The sequence below is a fragment of the Cryptosporidium ubiquitum genome (assembly GCF_001865345.1).
Source record: "Cryptosporidium ubiquitum isolate 39726 chromosome Unknown contig_5, whole genome shotgun sequence".
Lineage (NCBI taxonomy): Eukaryota > Apicomplexa > Conoidasida > Eucoccidiorida > Cryptosporidiidae > Cryptosporidium > Cryptosporidium ubiquitum.
In genome coordinates, this window is record NW_021639809.1 from 169,969 (window position 1) to 191,071 (window position 21,103).

The window sequence follows — 21,103 nt, forward strand, 5'->3', positions numbered from 1 at the left end:
CGCTTAAAATGTAAGCATGCCGCTCACAGGTACCGAATCTAAAAATACGCCTGGGGGCCCCCTAAATAGGGTAGAAAAAAAAATATAAAAAATTAATTAAAATCTCAAAAATTACAAGGGGGGGAAAAATATAAGATATGGCTCGGAAAAGGTTTTTTTAATTTAGATTTATTGAAATTTTATTTTAGTTTTATTTCGTCTATTAGGACTGATAGTTATATCCTTTAAATCTATCTACGTGTTTAGCAGATTTGAATCTTTGCCTCTATATACTTTTGAATCTTCCCCTATTCCTATCTCTGCCTTTATTCCATATACTTTACCTGGTTACATTATACACACTAGATTTCTACGATTAGTCTCCCAGCTTAAAATGGCCATGGTAACAGAGGTAAAAGAAATTACACTGCCAATAAAAACCATAAATCCAATGAAAAGACGTCTGGTCTTCGAAATCCTTTCTTTATTAAGGCTAAAATAGAAAAGAGGTGGATAAACAAATGCTATAGGAACACATAAAAGCCCTCCAGTTATGGTCACGAAGCTTCCCAACTCGTCTTCAAAGTTATAAGCCAAAGTTCCACATAATAGAACCAGAGAATAAGAAACTAAAGCTCTCAGAACTGAGTGATAAAATTTCGATCTAGAACTTATGAGTCTATTCTGATTCAATTCTACTATCTGGGTTCCTTCATCTTCTATCTCCTGTTCATCTAGGTACTCTTTTTTGTCCTTTTTTGAAATAATTCTGTTATTTACATCACCATGAATACTATTACAAACATTGCCCTTTAAATCTTCATTTACCACTCTTTTCTCAAATTTTTGTTGTCTTTTAGTATCCAAAGTTCCCACTTTTCTACTTGGAGCTGAACTTTCCATTGGAGAGTAAACAACTTTGTTTCCAATAGGAGAATCCCAGTTTTCAGATATTGGCACTAGCTGAATCATCTTTGAAGTAGAAAACAAACTATTTTGGAATGTTGAAATATTTTCTGAGTTTTTCAAGGGGGAGGAAGAAAAGCTCAATTTGGAAGTTCTTACACTGTTTATAGTTGTGGGATTGATCCGAATGTTCTTGGTCGAAAACTCTTTCTCGTGTTTATCTGTAATCATTAAAGCTTCTTCCATAATCTCTTTTCTAGATGCTTCTTCAACTGTTTTTGGTACAGGTTTTGATCCAATCTTATTTAGATTTTCCAAAGTCTTTCTTTTCATATAGGAAGCCTTAATCTGAAACAGGTACTTTTCAATAATGGCCATAGATGGGAAAAGTTGTAGTGGGACGGAAAACATGATAGCAGATGAGTATATTATGAGTGAGATGATTTTTGCTTTTGGATTTAATATGTTCTCAGTTACTGGGGAAGCAGTATCATCACCAAATGAATAGTAAACAAAGCTTGCAAAGAAATTTGAGAATATCCCAATCATTATCATTGTAAAGGTTATAATTGTTGGAAAAGCTTGAATTAAATATTCTGGAGTTGAACTTCTTATAGGAAGGATTAAGGCTATACCTTCATAATTAAATGCACTTGTACCAAGTACTAATCCTGCTCCATATATACTACCGAACCTTGATATTTGAGGTCTAGCGAGAGGATATCTTTCCAGGTTCTGAACGCCATAATAAATGATTACTCCAAGTACTGAAAAAACAGAAATATTCGCAAGTACACTGGGAAATCCCAAATTTTCAATGTCTCTCAAAAAGATAAATGGTAAATAAATCACCATTTGGAAACAAATTAGTTTGAGTATTGGAATTTCAATTTGGCAACTTGAAATTGAATATATTATTTCCTGAATATTTTGTGATACAAAGATAATATAAACTGTGGAGAATCCCAACTGAGAAAAAAATATTGAAGAGTCAACCAAAATCAATCCAGATCTTCCCCAAACCCTTTCAGCCAACTCTCCTAATGTCTCTTTCCCTTGGCAACATTTAACCAATAATCTGATAGAAATTATAGCCAATATACAAACCAAAGTTGATAATATATTTCCACTAACAATTCCTGAAACTCTAAATGACCCAGGTAAAAAGATTATTCCAGTCCCAATAAAAGATTTTACCAATGTGACAACAATTCTCAAGCACGGCCTTACTCTTTTCATTATATATTGGTTTGAAAATCAACAAGTATTGTAAGAATCTAGTCTAATGGTATTTCCAAAAGCCAGCCACACAGTATCTCATAACTTCTCTTTTTTCTTTGCTTTTTTCTTTTTTTTAAAGTTAATTTTAGATTTACTGGATTAAATACCTTTCCATGCAAAAATGCACCAAATTTTGAGATTTTGCCGCCAAAATGTAGGCCTTTAATTATGTTTTAAGTAAAACCCTAAATATTTTAGTTAAATCCAATTTAGCATTATTCAACTTACCGGAAAATTGTCTTCATTACCGAGCCAATTCAGATCAGCTTTGAAATTTATAAAGTTAGTGGAGAAATTTGTAATGTAATCTCTGAACTGAGACCGATTATTTTCCTGTTAAGGAAATCTGAAAAAAGAAAAAGTTTATGCTGAATATTAGAATAAGTACGTTGTGTGAAATGAGTGTTTCTGAACTCAAAGAGATAAATTGTGTTGGGTTGAGTTAAACAAGAAATAATTAATATATCTGAAATATAAATTTCTATAAACCAATTAGTAAAATTGATCTTGCTATTTTTCAATATTAATCTTTATTATATGATCAGTTTTGGCTGAAAAAATAACTGATTAAGGATCTTCTGTAATATGGTATTGTTTATATGGATCATAACATTTTGTGGACAATACACTAAATTTCTGCATTCTTACTCTGTAGAAGTAGTGGTAGTAGTGTCCTTTGTGCAACTTTTCCCATATATCATAAAAGAACCTCCAGTTTGAGTACTATCAACGAACATCTGAGAAACCTCAATCTTTACCTCCTTTGCAGTTAGTGGGTACTGTAACATATATTTGTGGGAGTTTGGATTGGCAGTGTGGGCTAGAGTGAACTTCTCTTGGATATTAGTTTCATGCATTTCATCAACCTGTTGTTTAATATACATGGTCAATGAAGCTGGCCACATCGATGGATTATCTAAAGGAATAAATTGGAAATCAGTGACTTCAACGGGTTGCTTGAATCTGATGGTAATGCTCTCACCAATAGTACTTCCTACAGATGTTCTCCAAACTCCATAAGGCTCATCACGATTCTTTCCTTTTAATGCATAAACTCCATCAAATTCAGGGCTTTGAGAGGATGAAGATTTGACAGATTCAATATAAGTGTCAGTGCTCAGGAGCTTTCTTTCGGAGCACTGAGTATTAGTTAAGGATGTTTCTGTTGGGTGTTGCTTGAAGAAGAGAATAAAAGGTTTAGATTCATTAACCCTGAGAGAAATATCAGTTGCTTTTGGGATAGTTACTTGAGCAACCTTCATTGTTTGAGTCTCAACAGCTTTTGTGGAGTCAGCCTCGTCAGTCTTATAGATTGAGAATACAGAATTTGTGTTGGTAAATTGCAAGTTTTCAGCAGTAACAGGCAATTTATCAGTAACATCAGCGGCAATGAACATTGTACATGGCTGGTTAACGCTCACCTTCATATTGTGTAATTCTGGAGAAGATGATGATTTAAGCATCTTTAAGCCCTCAAATCCAGCTGGTAAATCTGCGATGTAGTGAGTATTGCTATCCTTGTGAGCAAATTCTCCATTTCTTAAAGTCGAGATTTCATAAAATACTGGGTTAACACCTGAAAGTTTTAATGGCTGTCTTGGGTTTCCTGTATAAAAGTATGAACTTGGAATAACCTGTTCTTGAATATTTGAGGTTTTCCACATCAATTTAATTGAAGCGATATCTGGATTGTTGTATCTAAGATGGCTGCTATGGAACATCTCAACTCTAATTCTATACTTTTGGCCACCAATTAATTCTTGAGCTACTGAAGTAACTTTAGTTGGACCATCATGTCTTGCATCCAATAACAGTGGAACAGCTCTGTCAGAGGAAGCATCCCCAGAGGAAGGTTGTGGCATTCTATCAACAATAATAGCTCTTCCACCTAAAAATAATCTGGCACCACAATCAGCTTCAATACTGAAGTAATACCTTCCTGATTCAGGGGCGAGTAAAAATCCGTCCCATCTAATAGAGAATTGTTGGTTTGAAACACCATCAATTGGGTCCTTTGAAATGTACATCATATTAATATTTCTATCATTTCTATAGTTTCTTGGAACACCATCAAACTTTGGATTGTCATAGTATGAGCCTCTTAAACCATCAGGGAAAGGAATATCCTCATATCCTGGTAATAGTTCACAGTTTTCTGGTCTGCTCAAAGCAAAGTCACGGTCTCTTACTATATCTTTTTCTAATTCATCAATACTTGTTTTTAAAACATCGACTTTTGTAATTGACTCTTCAATCTTATTTAGGCAATGTTGACCTTTCTGAATTAATGACTCAATGTTGTCCAATCTACTGCTTACTATTGATTGTTGAGAACCACAAGTACTGTTGTATCTCTCAAGTAAGTCAGTTAATCTTGAAGCTTGATTATCTAATTGATTTGCAATCTTAGCTGATTCTCTTGCCTTGATTTCAAATATTTCATTCGCCTTTGTACGGAGCATATCATAGTTTACTACTGGCAAACAATAATTCCAGTTCTTTGAACCTTGGGACGCTACCTGTGGTTCAACATAACACCACTCTCTTCCTGAAGTTCCATCTGGAGATTTTGCAATCGTACAATCTGTATATGTTTGGAAGTCTTGTACAAATACTGCAGAACAGAGTCTTCCATCTACTGTTCTTCTAAATTGTTGTCTGTACTGAGCAAGCTCTTGAAGAAGCTGCGAAGTTGGGGCTTGTTGAGTTGTTTGGCTCAAAGCGTTTCCTGCTAATAAAATAAAGCTAAGGCCTTTAAATATACCCTTGAATTTCAACATTTCTTTTTTTTTATTTTGAAACTCTCAAGTTGAGAATATCACTTGTTTTTAGAAAATATATTTTCAAAAACTATTTTTTTTGCTATCCTGTAATTGCATGCATGGGAACTAAATTTGTATATACCGTCGTTTATTATCATGCATGCTTGCATATTTGCATGCACACTTGTCCACATGCTTACAAATATTAAATTATTTAAAAATCTATATAAAATTCCAATATACAAATTTTAACATTTTTTGTTAGGTAAAAAAAGTCACTTTCAGTAATAAACGATATTTCAATGAGTTTTTTTTAGAATGATATATAAACTTAAAATTTCTATTCTCAATTAATATTAAAAATACTATAAATATAAAAAGTCGCTATTTAATTTCAAAATATCAGGAATCTTGATTAAGTTAGACTATTTCTGCCTTATCTCCTCATGGTTAAGAAGCAAACAAAGACTAAAATAATCGTAACTACAAATCCTGAAACAATATAGAATAAGTTACTCATTAAGAGTCCTTTTGGGTTTTTTGCAGAATTTCCATTGAAAACAATACGCCTTCCAAGTTGTAACTCTTCATTGATTTTTTTTGGCACTTTTTTGCTGATTTGCACTTTTTCTGTGAACTCGTATGGTTTCTCTGCCTCGTATTCATCAATATCTCTGTTATTGGATGACTCCGCATCTTCAGATTCTTTATTTTGGCTAGATTCCTTGAAATCTTCATCCTCGTACTCCTCCGCCTGTCGCAATATAGTTTCCGGATGATTTTTCAACAATCCCTGAACAATTTTATACTGTGCTAGCTGTGATTCAAGCATTCTTGAGCAGGATAAACGGAGACAAAATTTGTAATATTTCATATCGCATGACTTTTTTTTACTGCATTTAGCTTTAATCTTAAATTCATATGGTCTATAAACTCCGGACCTATCAAGTGGTATAGAGAAAGATTTGGAAATCATTGTCATATTTTCTTTTGTTTTCTTCTGTTGAAACTTCAGTGGGTTTAAATTATGAGTAATAGGGCAAAGAGATTTTTCTCTTCTTATTCTGGCATTCATACCTCTTATATTAATCTCTTCCAAAGTTTCATCTAGATCTATCTGAAACTCTATTGGAGGAATATCCTTACCCTTTGGTTTATTTACCAAAATTGCAATATTAAAAGTCACAGTAGAATAAAGTGAAGTATACCCACCAACTGAAAATGCTGAGTAAGCAGTATTGTAGTTAAAATTTTCCAGCTGGCATTTACTTAAATCAATGGGTTTATTTTCGCCCCAGTCCGCATGCAAATCTTCGAAGCTGTTACCACTTATCTTTAAATTTGAATATATTGACCCATTTGCCAATAAAATTCTTTCAAATTTTCCTAAATTCCATCCGCCACAAATATGTGTCAATGGCTTAAATACATTCAACTGGCATTTAGTGCAAAAAACAGATTGCCCACATGATGTATAATAATTTGCTGACTTAACATTTTTGCAACCAAAGTTTTTACATTGCTCCTCTGGAACAAGCCCAAAAATTTGGTTAGTTTTTGTATTTGAAGCTAAAGCAAGGTAAATTTGAAGAAATAGCCATATTGATCTGAAAGTAGTCTTCATAACTTCGAACTAATTGACCATTCTTACCTAAAACACAGCCAATTTGTTTTTAAACTTCCTTTATTGACAACACTAGTGCTTTTTTTTTTATTACCCTATGGAAAATGTGTGTGCAGTGTGTATGGGCAATTTAAATTAACTTTTTTATTTCCTAAGATTAACAAAAAGCAATAAAGCATGATTTATATTGAGACAAAAATAACTAAATTCCTAACTGCTATACCCTTCATTCTCTCAAATATACTTTTTCTTTCATAATTAAGTATTATTATTGAATGATATCACCTACATTCAATATCGAAGAACTTCTCAGATAATTAGAAATAAAGTTAATGCTCATACTCCTCCATTAAAGATAAATTTGCTCATTTTACACATTGTGTTCCATGATTTATACCATTAATCCTCCATTTGTTCCATTCCCCACTCATCCCCACCCCTCTAATTATCCTCTTCTATTTTTTTTCCTATATTCTAATTATCTCATAAACCCATGCATTTATTATTTCTACAAGCTTAGGCGCCAAACCTTATAGATCCATATTAATAAATAATTGCATGTATGAGAAAATACAGACCTTTGAAAAGGATTAGCATCGAATAGTGCTACGAGATGGAAAACGTAAGCCCAAAGGATGGTACAGGACAAAACAATGCTCGCAAGAGTCGCAGAGCAACCAGATTTTCGATGATTTGGAGGAAACCTGAAGAAAATATAGATGGAACTCAAGAAAAGAAAGATCATCATCGTTTTTCAATCTGGAACCAAAAACCCTTAAACGAAAAAAAAGCACTGAATGCAAAGGGCTCAAGTGCTGATGGAAAGAATAATGTTGATAAAATTGATGTTTTCAAGGCTAGAAATGAAGATGAACAAAGTATATGTACAAACCAATTAGAAGATGAAAAAAACCAGAAAAATATATTCCAAAAACTAGGAAGTGATTTATTCTTTAAAAGACCCAGTAAAGTGTTTGAAGAAAAGAAAGAAGAAGAAGAAGAAGATGACGAGGCTGAGACTTGGGTATATACAATATTTAGATTTTTCTTTCCAGACTCTGCACCACTATTCTGGCAATTCTTTCTATTATGCTCCTCTATTGCAATGTATGTCAATCATTTAATAGATAATGGTTTCTCAACAAGTACTGCTAAATGTGCTACAGTTATTTACTTTATGGATGTGGGCACTTTTTTGCTTATGATGGTTGTAAGATTGATAGTTTTCAGACTCCTTTTACCATGGCTATGCCCGGAAGGTAGAATTTTTGCTGCTCTTTCTGGAACAGCAGATCCTGAGCTTATATACTGTATATGGGCAGGCCAAATTAGCTTACTTTGGAAGTTACAGTTAACATTGAATGAGGAAGGAACAGGATATATTATTCCTTTTCTAAATGATAACTCAACAATTCCTCTATTCTCATTCTCCATAATTATGAAGTCAAGATTAATAGTTTTGGTATTTGCTATTAGAAGACTTATTCTTGCGTTTATTATGTTTTACTTTATGCTAGACTTCATTGGATCCATGTCAAAACTTTTGGTGGAATTCCTACTTAAATATCGGTTCTTGAGATTAATCAACTGTAATTGGACTAAACTACGTCCTCACATTGTTGAGGGACTCAGGTTAATGCCTAACCAGAATAGTCGTTTCTTGTTAAGTAAGTTCTCTTCAAAAAATCGTTCTAAAGAGAAGCATATGAATAAGGGAGATTCTATTACCTTACCTTATTTTTTGACAGAGGAGGGAATTTCTCAAATAAAGAAAAAAAAGTATCAGAACTGGTTGGCAGTCCAATTTGTGAAACAGTACTCAGCTCTCTTTTATCTCGATAATCAGTTTGTTGAGGTTAGGAATAAGAAAGATGCAAGGAAATATGCGAAATCCCTATTTAATGATATGGTAGAACACACAAACGAAATACTACTTTTTATGGGGAAGTGGAAGTACAAACAGAAAGATAAAAGCGCCACGAATAACTCTGAAGCTGAATTTGACGGAATGGAACGCATGCATGCAAAAGAAGCCGTCGAAATTGGGAGTGCCTCAGGAGAACACATTATTACGAATCTAACTTCAATAGAAATACCATCATCTGTCCCAAATTCTTCCTCTCAAGCTTCATCTTCAAGCGAAGGTGAGAGTGACTTTATCCCAAAGATTGGGAAACAAGAGAGTTTAATTGACGATAAGTCTGCATGGGATACCTCCATAAAAATCAAGAATCCAACTATATATGAATCCAAAATCAATGAACCAGAGTTTAAGAGAGAAAAGAAAATAGAAGGGAAAAATGATGATGAGAAAAATGAGGAAAAGAAAACTAGTATTCTTCGTGCAGAGGAATTTAAGACAGTTTTAGTCGAAGAAAATGGAAGGCCTATTCAACCTTCAGTGTTAAGTGGAGGAAAGCAAAACTCAGATTTGAAAAAGAAAAAAACATACAATTCATTTTTCCCAGCAACACCATATGGAGTGTTTAATTACAATGACTTTTGTTTGTTTGAGGAAGAAACCGATCAACCTCTGATATTAAACATTGATGTTTTAAAGGTATTGTATGGAGAAAATGTTGAAGCATTTCTAAAGAAGATAGATCCAATGGGAAGAAAAGAATATAATGAGGATGACTGGGTCAGGCTATTAGTAACTACCTATGAAACAAGGAAAAAGATGATTAACACATTAGAATCTCAAGAAGGAATTGCAAAGGTATTTAAACGCATGGTCTCTATAGTGCTTTGGTTTTTCTCATTTCTATTTATTTTAATTATATTGGGTGTTAATGTAAATACTCTAGTTATTTCAGGTGCAGCCGTGGTATCCTCAATTTCAGTTGCTTTAAATAGGCTCTATAGTAACTTTGTAAGTTCTGTAATCTTTGTGGTCTTTGAAAACCCTTACAACCAGGGAGATAGAATTCGAATCAACAATGGTCCAATTATCACAGTTAAAAAAATCAAAACATTTTGCACAATATTTTCAACAGTGGAGTCAGTGCCAATCATGTACCCTAATTATTGGCTGATTGATCAAAGTATATCAAATGAAAGTAGGGCACTACAAAGCAGTCATATCCTTACCTTCTATATGTCAGACTTAACAAGTCCTTTTGTTTTTGATGCACTCACCAAATCAATAAAACAGTATGCCAATGATCGTCCAAGGGATTTTATTCCAAACTCAGTTTATGTGTACATCCACTCAATCCAACCAGGTCATTTCATCGAAACAAGAGTTTCTTTTTCTAACGTTAATCCTTCTTTTGAATGGGAAAAGCTACTGGAAATCAGAACTCCATTCTACCTGTTTATCCTCCATGCATTGAGACAGCATGGAGTTGAATACTTCCTTCCTGAAAGTCGAGTTCTTTATAGCACATGGTCAGAAAGAGGAAAAAGGAAGACAAACCAAGCATTTAAAGACCCAAAATCTTTGACTTCTAACACGTTACCTACAAATAAAAAGCCTTAATTAATATTTATGTGTTACCATAATTAAAATTGTTCTTTATAAATCCTCCAATTTTTTACTCTTTTCGTTTACACTGGTACTATGCATTAATTTATAACTCCACTATCCACTTGGCTGTAAAATTGCATGTTTTTGGCGCCCAAATAATTTTTTACTTATAATTAATTGGGGTTTTAATTAATAATTACCACAAGATAGTACAGGGGTCAGGGAACCGAATTTTTGGAGAAAAATAGGAGTCAAATTAGATAATTTTTTAATTTTAAGATACCGATTTAAAGAGCAAATACATGTTTATGTTTTCAGTTTAATGAGAATCAAGAGTCCATTTTTCGTTGTGAAGTTTTTAGATCTTAACAATTAAGAATGTCAACCACAAATCCAACAGAAATCACTACACAATGGGAGGATCAGATGGTTAAGCGAGGAATCTGGGCCCCAAGAGAGCATGAGAAGAAGAATGAGGAAATATACAAGGAAAGGATAGATGCTTTGGAATCTATTAACTTTTTTGAGAACGCAAAACTGGAGAAACTTATTGATATTGAGGTTGATAAAGACGAGAACTTTGAGAAAGAGCTAGATGCTATACGAGCTAGGAGATTAGCATCTTTGAAAAATAAGGCGGATGAAAACTCCAGATTTGGTGAATTATACTTTATAAGGAAGCCTGACTTTGTTAAAGAAGTCACGGAAGCATCTAAAGACAACACAACAGTTGTTGTCCACTTGTATAAGGAGTCAAATGAAGACTGTCAAATCATTAATAAACTCTTATCCGAGACAATAGCAAAGAAATATGGTAAAGTCAAATTTGTTAAGGGTATTTCCAATGATATTGTTCCAAACTACCCTGACAAATCATTACCAACTATGATTATATACAGAAATGGTACAAGCATTTCTCAAATAACAGGTAGTGAGAGTTTTAAAGGAAAAAACAAGAAAATTACTATTAAATCTATTTTGAAGTTGTTTGCCCAAAACAATGTTATAAAAAATAGTGAAATTACAGAGTATTCCGATGGTTACTCAAGTAGCGATAATTCTGATGATATAGACAATGGTAAATGTTATAGTTCCTTGGCTTTTGATAAAATGCAAGATAGAATTAAATATCTACAAAAGATCTGAAAAGATTTTTAATTTTAAAGCTTGAGTTGCAGTAATCCTTTCAAGTGAACTAGGGTTTAATGAATGTCTTAGTAGTTCAAAGAAAGGTTTGCTATCTTTGCAATTAAACCCTAACAACTCCCAATTTGGCTTGAAAGAGGGAAGAATTATTCCTGATTTTGAAATTGAAGGTAAGCTATTCAAATAATTCAAGCTTGCTTCTACTGGTGTTCCCACTATTCTGAAAATACTTAATAATTGGTCTATTTCATTTTCTCCATTAAATAATGCCTTCCCAGTTAGGAGTTCAAAAGCTATACACCCAAAGGACCAGATATCGCTAGCAAAAAGATCATCTAAATTTCTGGTACCTAAAAGTCTTTCTGGACTTTTATATTTAAGGTTTGTGAATACCTAAAGGCAATAACAAATTTAATAAAGAGTTAATTACCCAAACAAAGTATTTCATTGTTATAATGTATTACTTTTGATAACTATGAGCTCTCAGATTCGCCTTTTCATTTCAAATTACTGTTTGAAACCAAAACTCTAGTTAAACCAAACAGTTATTTTCATCCAGAAAAATTCATCATTGAGCACTAAGCTAACCATCTTACTACCAAACGACTTACCTTATCGTATTTAATAGTTTTACTATCAGTTTCTGTAGCCATTCCAAAGTCACAAATCTTAATGCTGAAATCCTCATTCACTAAAACATTCTCAGGTTTCAAATCATTATGAGTGACTTTTAAATTGTGAATATGCTCAATTCCCTTCAATATTTCAAAAAGGATTTTCCTTCTAATATTAAAGCTATAAGCCTCTTCTTTAAGTATTACCTTTCTTAGATCTCTTGGTAAGTACTCTAGGATTATTGTAAATAGTCCATTTTCATCCACAAAAGAACCATATCTCTCGACTACTTGTTTTCCCTTCAGTTTTCTAAGCAAATTGTCCTCCTTTTCGAGATCCCCATTCTTTTCAACCGAGTTTGCAGTCTTGTAGATACAAAGTTTCCCAAATTTTGAATCCCTAAAGACTCTGACTGTCCCAAATGTTCCCCTACCAATAACCAAATCCATTAAAGAATTCTTAATCTTTGTTATCTTACTCTCAACCTAATTATACTAACCCATATTTTTATTTCTTACCTTGTTTTTTTTTGTGTTCATGCTTTTGAGACAATTATTTGATTAAGAACATGTTTTGGCGCCATGGCGCCAACTCCAATTAAATTGCAAATAACTTGTAGATAATGTCAGAAAAGGACAAAATTGTCCATGCTAAAAATCAAATGAGCTCTGATGTACTAAAGGTAAGGTATAGAAGAGAGCTCAGCTCCCTCTCTTTAGAACCTCAGAGTCACCAGAGTTTTGACAAAAAAAGTCTGGCTATTTGGTTATTTGAGTGGTATGATTCTAAAGGTAGAAAGCTTCCATATGGAAACAATGAAAAGAGACTAAATGAAATTCCAGAGGAAGAGTTGAAGTTTTTCCATGAAATACTGAAGGAGCTTCCAGGTGATTTCCCAATGATTAGATACTCTGTTTTGTGGTCCAAATGGTTATTTCCCAATGTTAAGATAAGAAACTCGAGAGAATCTTTTAATAATTGGCTGAGTATAATGAAAATTATGGAACAGAGATTTCCAAGTGTTTATGTGAATGATGTGGACCCTCTGGTTAATCTCCTTTCTGATTATTTGGATTCAGCCTCACCAAATGAATTTGAGTTATGTTATGTAGGAGTTAAGCTTCTTGGAAAACTTGTTTCCATGTATATTCCCCCAAGAAAAGGCTTTACTATAGTTTCAGGTCGTCTCCTAGAGTCTTTTAGAACTTTCTACGAAAAAGAGAACCTTGAAATTCCTTTTGTTTTAGAAATTAGGCACGAGATTACTCAACTTATTCAGTTTTGTGTAAGTAACAACCACCTACCTTCTTTTACATCTATTCTTAAGAACGAAGTTTTGGCAATAACTAGAAATCTTAAACAGAATCAATCTAACAAGCAGATTTCCTCTTCAAACTATACACTTATTTTTTATAAGACATTAATCACAAAAGATTCCAAATTTGACTGTTTTCTTCCTCTGATTATAAAAAAGATCCACGACGTTGAAAAGTCTATTTATAGAGAAGCTCAGATTTCTAACAATATTGGAGGAGAATACTTGTTGTTCTTTCTCTATTTGAGTATAAATTTAGCTGAACAAAAAGATTTTTATGAAAAGGTCAAATATCTTAATGAATGCTTTAACTTCTTTATTAATGTTAATACTTTTAATATTAGAGAATCAAATGATGAGTTTGGAAACAATTTCAAGCTTAGGATCTATGAATTGATCTTCAGTAAGCTCCAAGAATGCATTTCCAAAGGTAATTTAAATCAGAGTATCTGGAAGACTATAGAGAATTCTATTATCATTGATCCAATTAAATGTCTAAAACTTCTACCAGACATTTTTCTCTCCAATAAAGCTAAGAAATCTATTATTCCAAATTCTCTCCAAACATATCACAAAGACTCCAATTATGGTCCTCTCGAAGTTATCCTTGATTTCATATCTAGTGAGGATATTCATCTCAAAAATTCTGACTTCTTAAACTCACAAAGTTCGGTTTCTTCCTCTCTTAAGATTTGTATAAGCAAATATATACTCACATTTATAAAGCTCCACGACCTTCCACTATTCTTTAATGCCATTTCTGAACTTATATCTAAGGATATTAATCCCAAAGACATACACAAATTTGAAGATATTTTTCTAAGTACTGAAGTTCTTCAGACAATCAAAAATAATATTGCCTTTTCTGTCCTTCCAGGTCAAACTTCTGATATTATCAACTCTTTCCTTGGACTTCTTAAAGGAAATTCATCTGAATCTTTCTTATATGAATGTATCTCTAACTCTTGGATTGGAATTCTAATGATTACTATCCAAATTACAGAACCATCAATTCCAAACTTGGAGGAAGCTGTTAGACAAATTCATCAGTATATTAAAGATACTGATTCAAATGGATTATTTTCAGAAAATTCCAAAATTATTCAAACTACATGTACTCTAGGACTCATACATCTTTTGAGAAAGCTCTTATCTTGGAACATAGAACGGAAGAGTGAGTTTTTTGAAATGATAAATTATCATTACGACAAAGTTTTGAATGAAAACTACTGGGGAAGTTGTAATGAGAAGGATTCATTATATTCTCCATTCAATGTTTATATCACTTTAGTTCATCTGATCACCTTAATTACTAAACTCAGAGACTCGGGATCTTTGAAAAGAGATGACTTTAAAAAGATTTTTGTCTTATATGGTCAAATTTTGAATCTTTATTCAGACTTGGATATAGATGATCCATCCTGGAAAGTTAGAATCAACAAAATTCTTACCAAGTTCATCTTATTGAATATCTCTCATTTGAAAGGTATAGACAAATACATTAAAGATTATGTTGAAGGTAATGACCAGTTTTCAAATTTAGACTTATTCTTGAAATCTCTATATGAACAATATATTGAAAAAAATGATGTACCAAATTCTCTTTTCAATAGTTTTGTCCAAATTCCTTATTTACCAAGTATTATGATAGATATAACTCTTGAGGAATTGAACAACAACTTTCTAGAGACTGGTAGTAGAAAGAAAAGAAAGTTAAGCTTGGATAATGTCTCTGGAGAATCTAGTATATTAATGTTTCATGATTTAAAGATCTTAGATTTCTGGAATCGAAAAGAAATAGTATCTTACTTTTTGAATAACAGAACTGAGCTTCTGGTTGAAGATATATTTTCAAAGATTTCTAAATTATATCTTAATCTAATTTTTAGAGAAGATTATGTCTCAAGCTTAAAACAGGACCAAATCTCTAGAAGACATTCTTTAGAAAAGGCTTTGGAAGGAATTATAAGGTGGATCACTTTAGAAGGTGAAGTTGGAGCTGATGATTTTGTTAAAATATTATCCCAATTCTTTTTTAACAAGGAAAATGGTAAACAAAATATACTGGCTAAGTACTTGGATCTAATCTCAAGAGTAGAGACTAACAGCAAAATGTCTCAAGATCTTAATTATATCTTAAAGAAATCAATCAAATGTGTCTCAAGATCGGAAAAAGACTCGAAAAGAATCATGGATTTGGTGATAAATCAGATGGAATCCTTGGATTGGTGGTGGTGGATGAATGTTAAGAAAAACAATGAGGATCTATTAATAGAAAAGAGATCTTGGCTTAATCAGATTCAACTGTGCATAGATTTGTGCTCAGAGGAAAGTTTTGAATCTATGAAAGGTATGGTTATGAAAAACATTAATATTTTTCAGATATTAAAAAGTTTGAAACATAAATTGAAGGAGAAAAAGAAAATAGAGTTACTTTATTCAACAAAGATTTGTGAGTTCTACTTGGGAATTCATCCTGAAATTCAGAATTGGGAATTTGATCCTGGTGAAGAATCTAGTGAGACACAAGAAAACTGGCCTTTGCCAAGAATTAATACTTTAATTAAGATATTGTCAGGTATCTTGAATAAGATTCAAAAAATTCTTGAAGATTCTGAAAATTCAAAAAAGTTACTTAAGGAGTGTTTTATTTTAATTGATCTGATAATCAGCTACTTGAAACAGGTAATTCAAATAACTAAAAATACTTTATTAGATCTAAAGAAAAACCAAGAATTCATGAAACTTTGCTTTGGATCATTAGAGAAAGTTTACTCAGAGACTTTCAAGTTATTTTTGGAACTTATTAGAGTAAACCTTGAATTTGGAATATATGGAATAGATCAAGAGGATCATGAGACATTGAATTACAGAAATCATTTTAAGAACGTCTCAGAATGGAGTAGATACTTTGTCAAGTGTATTTTAGAAGGAAGTTCGATTAGAAAGGAAGATTATAGTCATTTACCACATATTTACAGACAAATGGATATATACGAGATAATTTCAAATTTGGTAAACAGCTCTGTTACTAGTCTCCTGAATCACGCCATTAATGAAAGTATGATTAAGGTCAACTTTACTAGAGAAACGAATTTATTCTTATTCCTAAGTTATTTAGATTTATTTTGGGGAATAATTCGTAATAAGGGTCAGATTTACAAATGTTTATCTCCATGTTTAAGAGGAAATCTATTTTGTAAGATTTCCTCTTGGGGAACTTCAGATAAGCTGGAATTCAGTATTGTGGTGATGATCTCGAGACTGGTAGATTATATAGAAAAGAGACAACCAAACTTGAGAATTGAGTATATTTTATGTACTTTTTCTTTTATTAGACTCAGTAATATTATTTCAATCTTGTACTCATGTTGTGTTAGGTGCTATATAACAGAAGTCAAAGAAAATCCAAGATCAAGTCTAAATAATAGTCTAATTATTCCAATTTCAAACATGTTACTGGTAATTTCATCAAGGCTTTCAAATATTGGATTGGGATTGAGACTAGAAGATTTAGAAAGTATTGTAAAGAAAGAAAGAATGGATGAAAATACAAGAGAATCATTTTATATGGCTTTATTTGAGTGTCTCATGATCAGTCCTTACATTCCTTTGTATACTTTATTGAATCCTCTTTGGGATCAGTCTAACAGAAAGAAGAATAGGAATCAGAACACTACAGGCCATTTGGATGTTTGGATCTCTCAATTTCATTTGATTGAGGAGTCTTTGAAGAATCTAGTGAATCTGGGAGATCAAATAAGCTTTCAACCTATAGGAATTAAGTTATACACACTTAACAATAAAAGAATAAGCAGGTTATACCCTTTAATAGTGTCACAGATAACAAAAAATAAGGTTCAAAGATACTCTATTTCTCTGGCTTGTGATTTAATTAACTATATAAATATAATAAATAAGAGATTAGAGTTTTTGGAGGAAAATAATGAAGAGTTTAGGGATATAATGAATTTGAACATAAAGATAATCAAAAGCTCGTGTTTAAATCCAATTCTATCTGTCATTGATGATCACTGTAAACAGAGCTTATTCACTATGTTGAAAGATGAACAAAGAATCATTTTCAAACAAATTAATAAAAAGAATTCTGAACTTTCGTCATTAAGTAAATTAGAAGGTTAATTAATTTTGAGATGAAAAGGACACTTATACTAATTATTATGTTTATTTTATTTTTGTTGAATAGTTAAGAATCATCATTTTCTTCGTCTTTAGAACTTTCATTTTCTAGAAGATCTTTGGAAATAAATTGTTTAAGGTAGTCCCAGTATTTGACTCTTTCTTCTCCCATCAAAGATCCATCAAGTTTTGGAGAGATTATATCCCTGTTGTCTGACTTACAAAGCATAAAGACCTCATTTTCTCCACACTCTGGGAAACCATGCTTATCATGTATGTTAATCTAGAAGTTTATAAAGAATAATAGAATAATTAAAGTTCTTTTTGTAAGAGAATAACAAGATAGCTCAGATAAACTTACAGGAGGTCCTCTTTTTAGTAGAGATTTCTGCTCTTTAAGGCATTTAGTATTTGTCACTAAGTCACAATACCTTTGATATTGAGTCTTTTTCAAGGTTCCAATACAATCAATACAAAAACTAGAAATTAGAGGTGATTAGTGATTGGAAAAAGGATAATTTACTTACAGTGACTTAAACCATTTAGAATCAGAAGAGGTTTTGTATTCAACGGAATTGATTTCATCCAAATCAGTAAAACAAATTAGGCACTCCATTAATATTTGATATAAAAGTTACTTCCAATTTATGAAAGGTTTGAGGAATATCTATATTCTTTCTCTGATTTCTTTTTAGTTTCTATAGAATTATTTTTTTAAGCCGATTATTTAATCGTATTCCGCCTAAAAGTTAACATGGGGAAATTTATTTGGATTTAAGAGACCTTAGAACTTCAAAGTACTTTGGGTTACATGAATAGGAGGTAAGGAATCAAAAATACGAAGAACAGAGGATTATAATAATTTTCAGGTATAAATTACGAATTAATTGTGACTTTTGACTACTTAATGCTTTTAATAACTTTTTCTTCCTAATAAATGGAGATTCTAAAAAAACATTATTGAAAGAAAACTAAACCCTAGTAGGTAAAGAACTTAGCTCACATTCAAAATAAAAATAACAAGAAAGATTAAAGAAAGTAATTTAAACATTTTACAAAAATTTCTTTTCAAACAAGGACAAAAGATAAAAATTACTTTCTCACACTTAAATAAAATAGAAAAGACCCGCCTAAACGTGTCATTTTATGAAAACCGGTATATGCAAGTGAAAAAAAGGTCAAAGTAAGAAAAAAAATAAGGTGAATGATAAAATAGAGAGGTGGAGCTAATAAAAAGTATAGAATTGTGTGGTTATAACTAATTTTGAAAGTTTTGGAAATATTATGGTAAAAATGAAGGAAGAAAAGAAGTCAAACCCATTCAGTAATTCACTCAAAAAGGCAAAGATTTTAAAGGAAAGGAGAAAAGAGGAAGCTATGGAAAAGAAAAGATTGGAACAAGAGAAAAAAATGAGAGTTAAAGAAAGATACAACAAAAAGAGGGTTTTGATGAGGAAAACAAAAAAAGGTCAACCTGTTTTGTCTAAAACAGTAGATTTTATGCTCGCAAAATTGCAGAAAACCGGTAATTAACAAAAAACATGATATACTCGAATTAATGTGGACTACTTACATGACTTTCCGGAATTGAGTCAGACTATGCTCATTTTAATTAGTGAGTGGAATTAATTAAAAAATAAATATGAAATCAATTTTCCAACTGATTTTCCTAATCTCATTCTATATTTTTGGAATTTTAAATGCTTTACAGATTCATGATTCTGCAGATGTTGCTTCAGTGGATGGTTCCGTTTTAGGAAACGAAGTTTTTGATTTGGGTTCTAAAACTGAAACTAGTTTTGAGACTGATTCTCAAGAAGGTTCAAAATCTGTTGATACTCAAAGAGAAAAGTCAAGTACAACAAAAACTACTAGAGACACTTATACAACCGAAAACTATAAACCAGATACCTACACAAAGACTGGGGAATCCTACGATGAATCTGACGCTTTTGAAACCGAGTCGACACGTACTCAAGATTTAGGTACTTACCAAACCAATGATGAAAACACCTCTTCTAATATCGGAGAAACCAAGACTACTACAGTTAAGGGTTCTTATCAGACACTCGGAACTAAAAGCACTGTTAAAACAAACAAAGGATCAAGGGAAACCCAAAAATTTATGAAAATGAATCAGACTAGCCCTAGTACTACTTCTCAGGAGACTTCTGACGATTTTGGGACTGAAGATTATACCAATGAGGACAGTACATATAGTGTATCAGAAAATGAGAGTACAAGTCAATCTCAGTCGACTTCTGCCACACCAACTGAAACTGAGACTGGAACTGAAACTGAAACTAAACACATTGGTTTTGATGGGGATGGATTTTTAAAGGCTGTATCTAAGTTGGTCAACATTAGAAAAAGAATTGGCACAGGAAATACTTCGGTTACTACAACTAAAGATTATCAAAAGGGTGCTACTGGGGATTATTCTGAATCGACAAGTAAACCAAATAATCAAGATAAAGATGATGATGATGATGATGATCAAGATTCATTCTTCAAGAAGTATGGAATTCCAGAGTATGTTGTTTGGATCATTATTTACACAGTACCAATTGTGATCATACTCTTATTCTGCCTCACTTCTTACTGTTGCTGTTGCAGGAGATAAACCTCTAAGTAATTGGAGATTTTTAATATACATTAAGACTTTAATCTAGACGGTTTATTATTATAAAGTATTGATTATTGAGTCATTTGATCAAGCTTACTTCATGTAGTTAAAGATTTAAAAGCAATGTAAGCATTTTTGAGCTTTAATGAGAAAACAAACAATTAAAACTTAATATCAGCTTTATACCTCTATATAAGAAAATACTACTAATTATCTTTAATAAGTAAATATTTAACTAAAGAATTATTTACCTTAATTTTCTTTAATATATATTAAGTCTCATTGATTAACAATATAAACTTTATTTGAGACGATTGGACGTTTATCTAAGTAAAAATTACTATTTTTTATTTTCTTATAGGGTTTTTTGCTTTCTCCTTTTCTCAAGTTAGTTCTTTCTTTAGGGAGGTAAGTATATTTTACATTTTTACCACCCTTACTAAGTTCTTTCTTTCTTTTTTCCATGGTACTTTTCTTAAGATTCTTGTCTGCTTCAACAGCCTTGAATTTTCTAACTTTCTCCTTTTTGGTTCCTTCCACCTTATTATTACTTTTACCGCCAAGGATCTCATTATCCATAGAGTTCATAAAACCTTCAAGATCCTTAAAAATAACAGTTTTAACAGGGTTAAAATCATTTTTAAAATTGGAAAAGTTGTTTTGAGTTGAGTATTTGTCTAAAATCTTCTTAAAGAAGTAATTTTCCTCATACATAAATTCTCTTTCATTACCAATTAAAGTCTTATTGTTCATTCTATTATTAACTATGAATTCTGATGTATCAAAGTTGAGAAAAATGTGGTTTGGTTCCAGGTTTTGTTCTTTGTAAAAGTCAGAATGATCACAAAAATTTAAAATATTAAAAACTCCATTATAATTCGAATCATTAAATAAGATGTTATACATTACATAGTTTTCTGTGATTACTAATGATTGAGAATCACTTTCTCTAAGTTTTTTAACCAGTTCTAACTTTTCCATGAGTGTCAAAATATGACCCTTGGAATTCATTATTTGGATTTCATCAGATTTATTAATCCAAGAAAGAAAATGATATTTAACTAAAGCTAATATATTCTTTTTGTGAGTTCCCGTTAATTCAGTTTGATCCAAGAAGGAAAAGTATGATGGGAAAAAACGAAAACATTCATCTTCTGTCTTCTTGTTGATTTGAAATGTATGATTAGTCTCATTTTTTGAGAGTTTAATGGCTTCCATAAATGTTATTAAATTTAGATCG

General features: G+C 31.9%; 10 protein-coding genes across 10 annotated transcripts; 4 read left to right on the forward strand and 6 right to left on the reverse strand.

Moving 5' to 3' along the window:
* Positions 1-327: 327 nt before the first annotated feature.
* On the reverse strand, positions 328-2,124 carry cubi_03153 (ABC amino acid transporter; the record flags this gene model as incomplete). The annotated part of the gene is made up of 1 exon (XM_029020166.1): positions 328-2,124. One exon carries the CDS (start codon positions 2,122-2,124, stop codon positions 328-330), a length of 1,797 nt encoding a protein of 598 aa, XP_028876173.1.
* A 686-nt stretch (positions 2,125-2,810) lies between these two features.
* Positions 2,811-4,946, reverse strand: cubi_03154 (uncharacterized protein; the record flags this gene model as incomplete). The annotated part of the gene is made up of 1 exon (XM_029020167.1): positions 2,811-4,946. One exon carries the CDS (start codon positions 4,944-4,946, stop codon positions 2,811-2,813), a length of 2,136 nt encoding a protein of 711 aa, XP_028876174.1.
* Positions 4,947-5,364: 418 nt separating this feature from the next.
* cubi_03155 (uncharacterized protein) lies at positions 5,365-6,552 on the reverse strand (the record flags this gene model as incomplete). Its single annotated transcript, XM_029020168.1, has 1 exon — positions 5,365-6,552. The coding sequence occupies one exon, from the start codon at positions 6,550-6,552 to the stop codon at positions 5,365-5,367; it is 1,188 nt and encodes a 395-aa protein (XP_028876175.1).
* A 613-nt stretch (positions 6,553-7,165) lies between these two features.
* Positions 7,166-10,033, forward strand: cubi_03156 (uncharacterized protein; the record flags this gene model as incomplete). The annotated part of the gene is made up of 1 exon (XM_029020169.1): positions 7,166-10,033. One exon carries the CDS (start codon positions 7,166-7,168, stop codon positions 10,031-10,033), a length of 2,868 nt encoding a protein of 955 aa, XP_028876176.1.
* Positions 10,034-10,399: 366 nt separating this feature from the next.
* Positions 10,400-11,103, forward strand: cubi_03157 (phosducin related thioredoxin fold protein; the record flags this gene model as incomplete). The annotated part of the gene is made up of 2 exons (XM_029020170.1): positions 10,400-11,049; positions 11,094-11,103. 2 exons carry the CDS (start codon positions 10,400-10,402, stop codon positions 11,101-11,103), a joined length of 660 nt encoding a protein of 219 aa, XP_028876177.1.
* A 49-nt stretch (positions 11,104-11,152) lies between these two features.
* On the reverse strand, positions 11,153-12,231 carry cubi_03158 (uncharacterized protein; the record flags this gene model as incomplete). Its single annotated transcript, XM_029020171.1, has 2 exons — positions 11,153-11,560; positions 11,779-12,231. The coding sequence occupies 2 exons, from the start codon at positions 12,229-12,231 to the stop codon at positions 11,153-11,155; spliced, it is 861 nt and encodes a 286-aa protein (XP_028876178.1).
* A 173-nt stretch (positions 12,232-12,404) lies between these two features.
* On the forward strand, positions 12,405-17,240 carry cubi_03159 (uncharacterized protein; the record flags this gene model as incomplete). Its single annotated transcript, XM_029020172.1, has 1 exon — positions 12,405-17,240. One exon carries the CDS (start codon positions 12,405-12,407, stop codon positions 17,238-17,240), a length of 4,836 nt encoding a protein of 1,611 aa, XP_028876179.1.
* Positions 17,241-17,304: 64 nt separating this feature from the next.
* Positions 17,305-17,853, reverse strand: cubi_03160 (uncharacterized protein; the record flags this gene model as incomplete). Its single annotated transcript, XM_029020173.1, has 3 exons — positions 17,305-17,520; positions 17,599-17,716; positions 17,765-17,853. 3 exons carry the CDS (start codon positions 17,851-17,853, stop codon positions 17,305-17,307), a joined length of 423 nt encoding a protein of 140 aa, XP_028876180.1.
* Positions 17,854-18,879: 1,026 nt separating this feature from the next.
* cubi_03161 (uncharacterized protein) lies at positions 18,880-19,860 on the forward strand (the record flags this gene model as incomplete). The annotated part of the gene is made up of 1 exon (XM_029020174.1): positions 18,880-19,860. One exon carries the CDS (start codon positions 18,880-18,882, stop codon positions 19,858-19,860), a length of 981 nt encoding a protein of 326 aa, XP_028876181.1.
* Positions 19,861-20,142: 282 nt separating this feature from the next.
* Positions 20,143-21,081, reverse strand: cubi_03162 (uncharacterized protein; the record flags this gene model as incomplete). Its single annotated transcript, XM_029020175.1, has 1 exon — positions 20,143-21,081. One exon carries the CDS (start codon positions 21,079-21,081, stop codon positions 20,143-20,145), a length of 939 nt encoding a protein of 312 aa, XP_028876182.1.
* Positions 21,082-21,103: the final 22 nt, after the last annotated feature.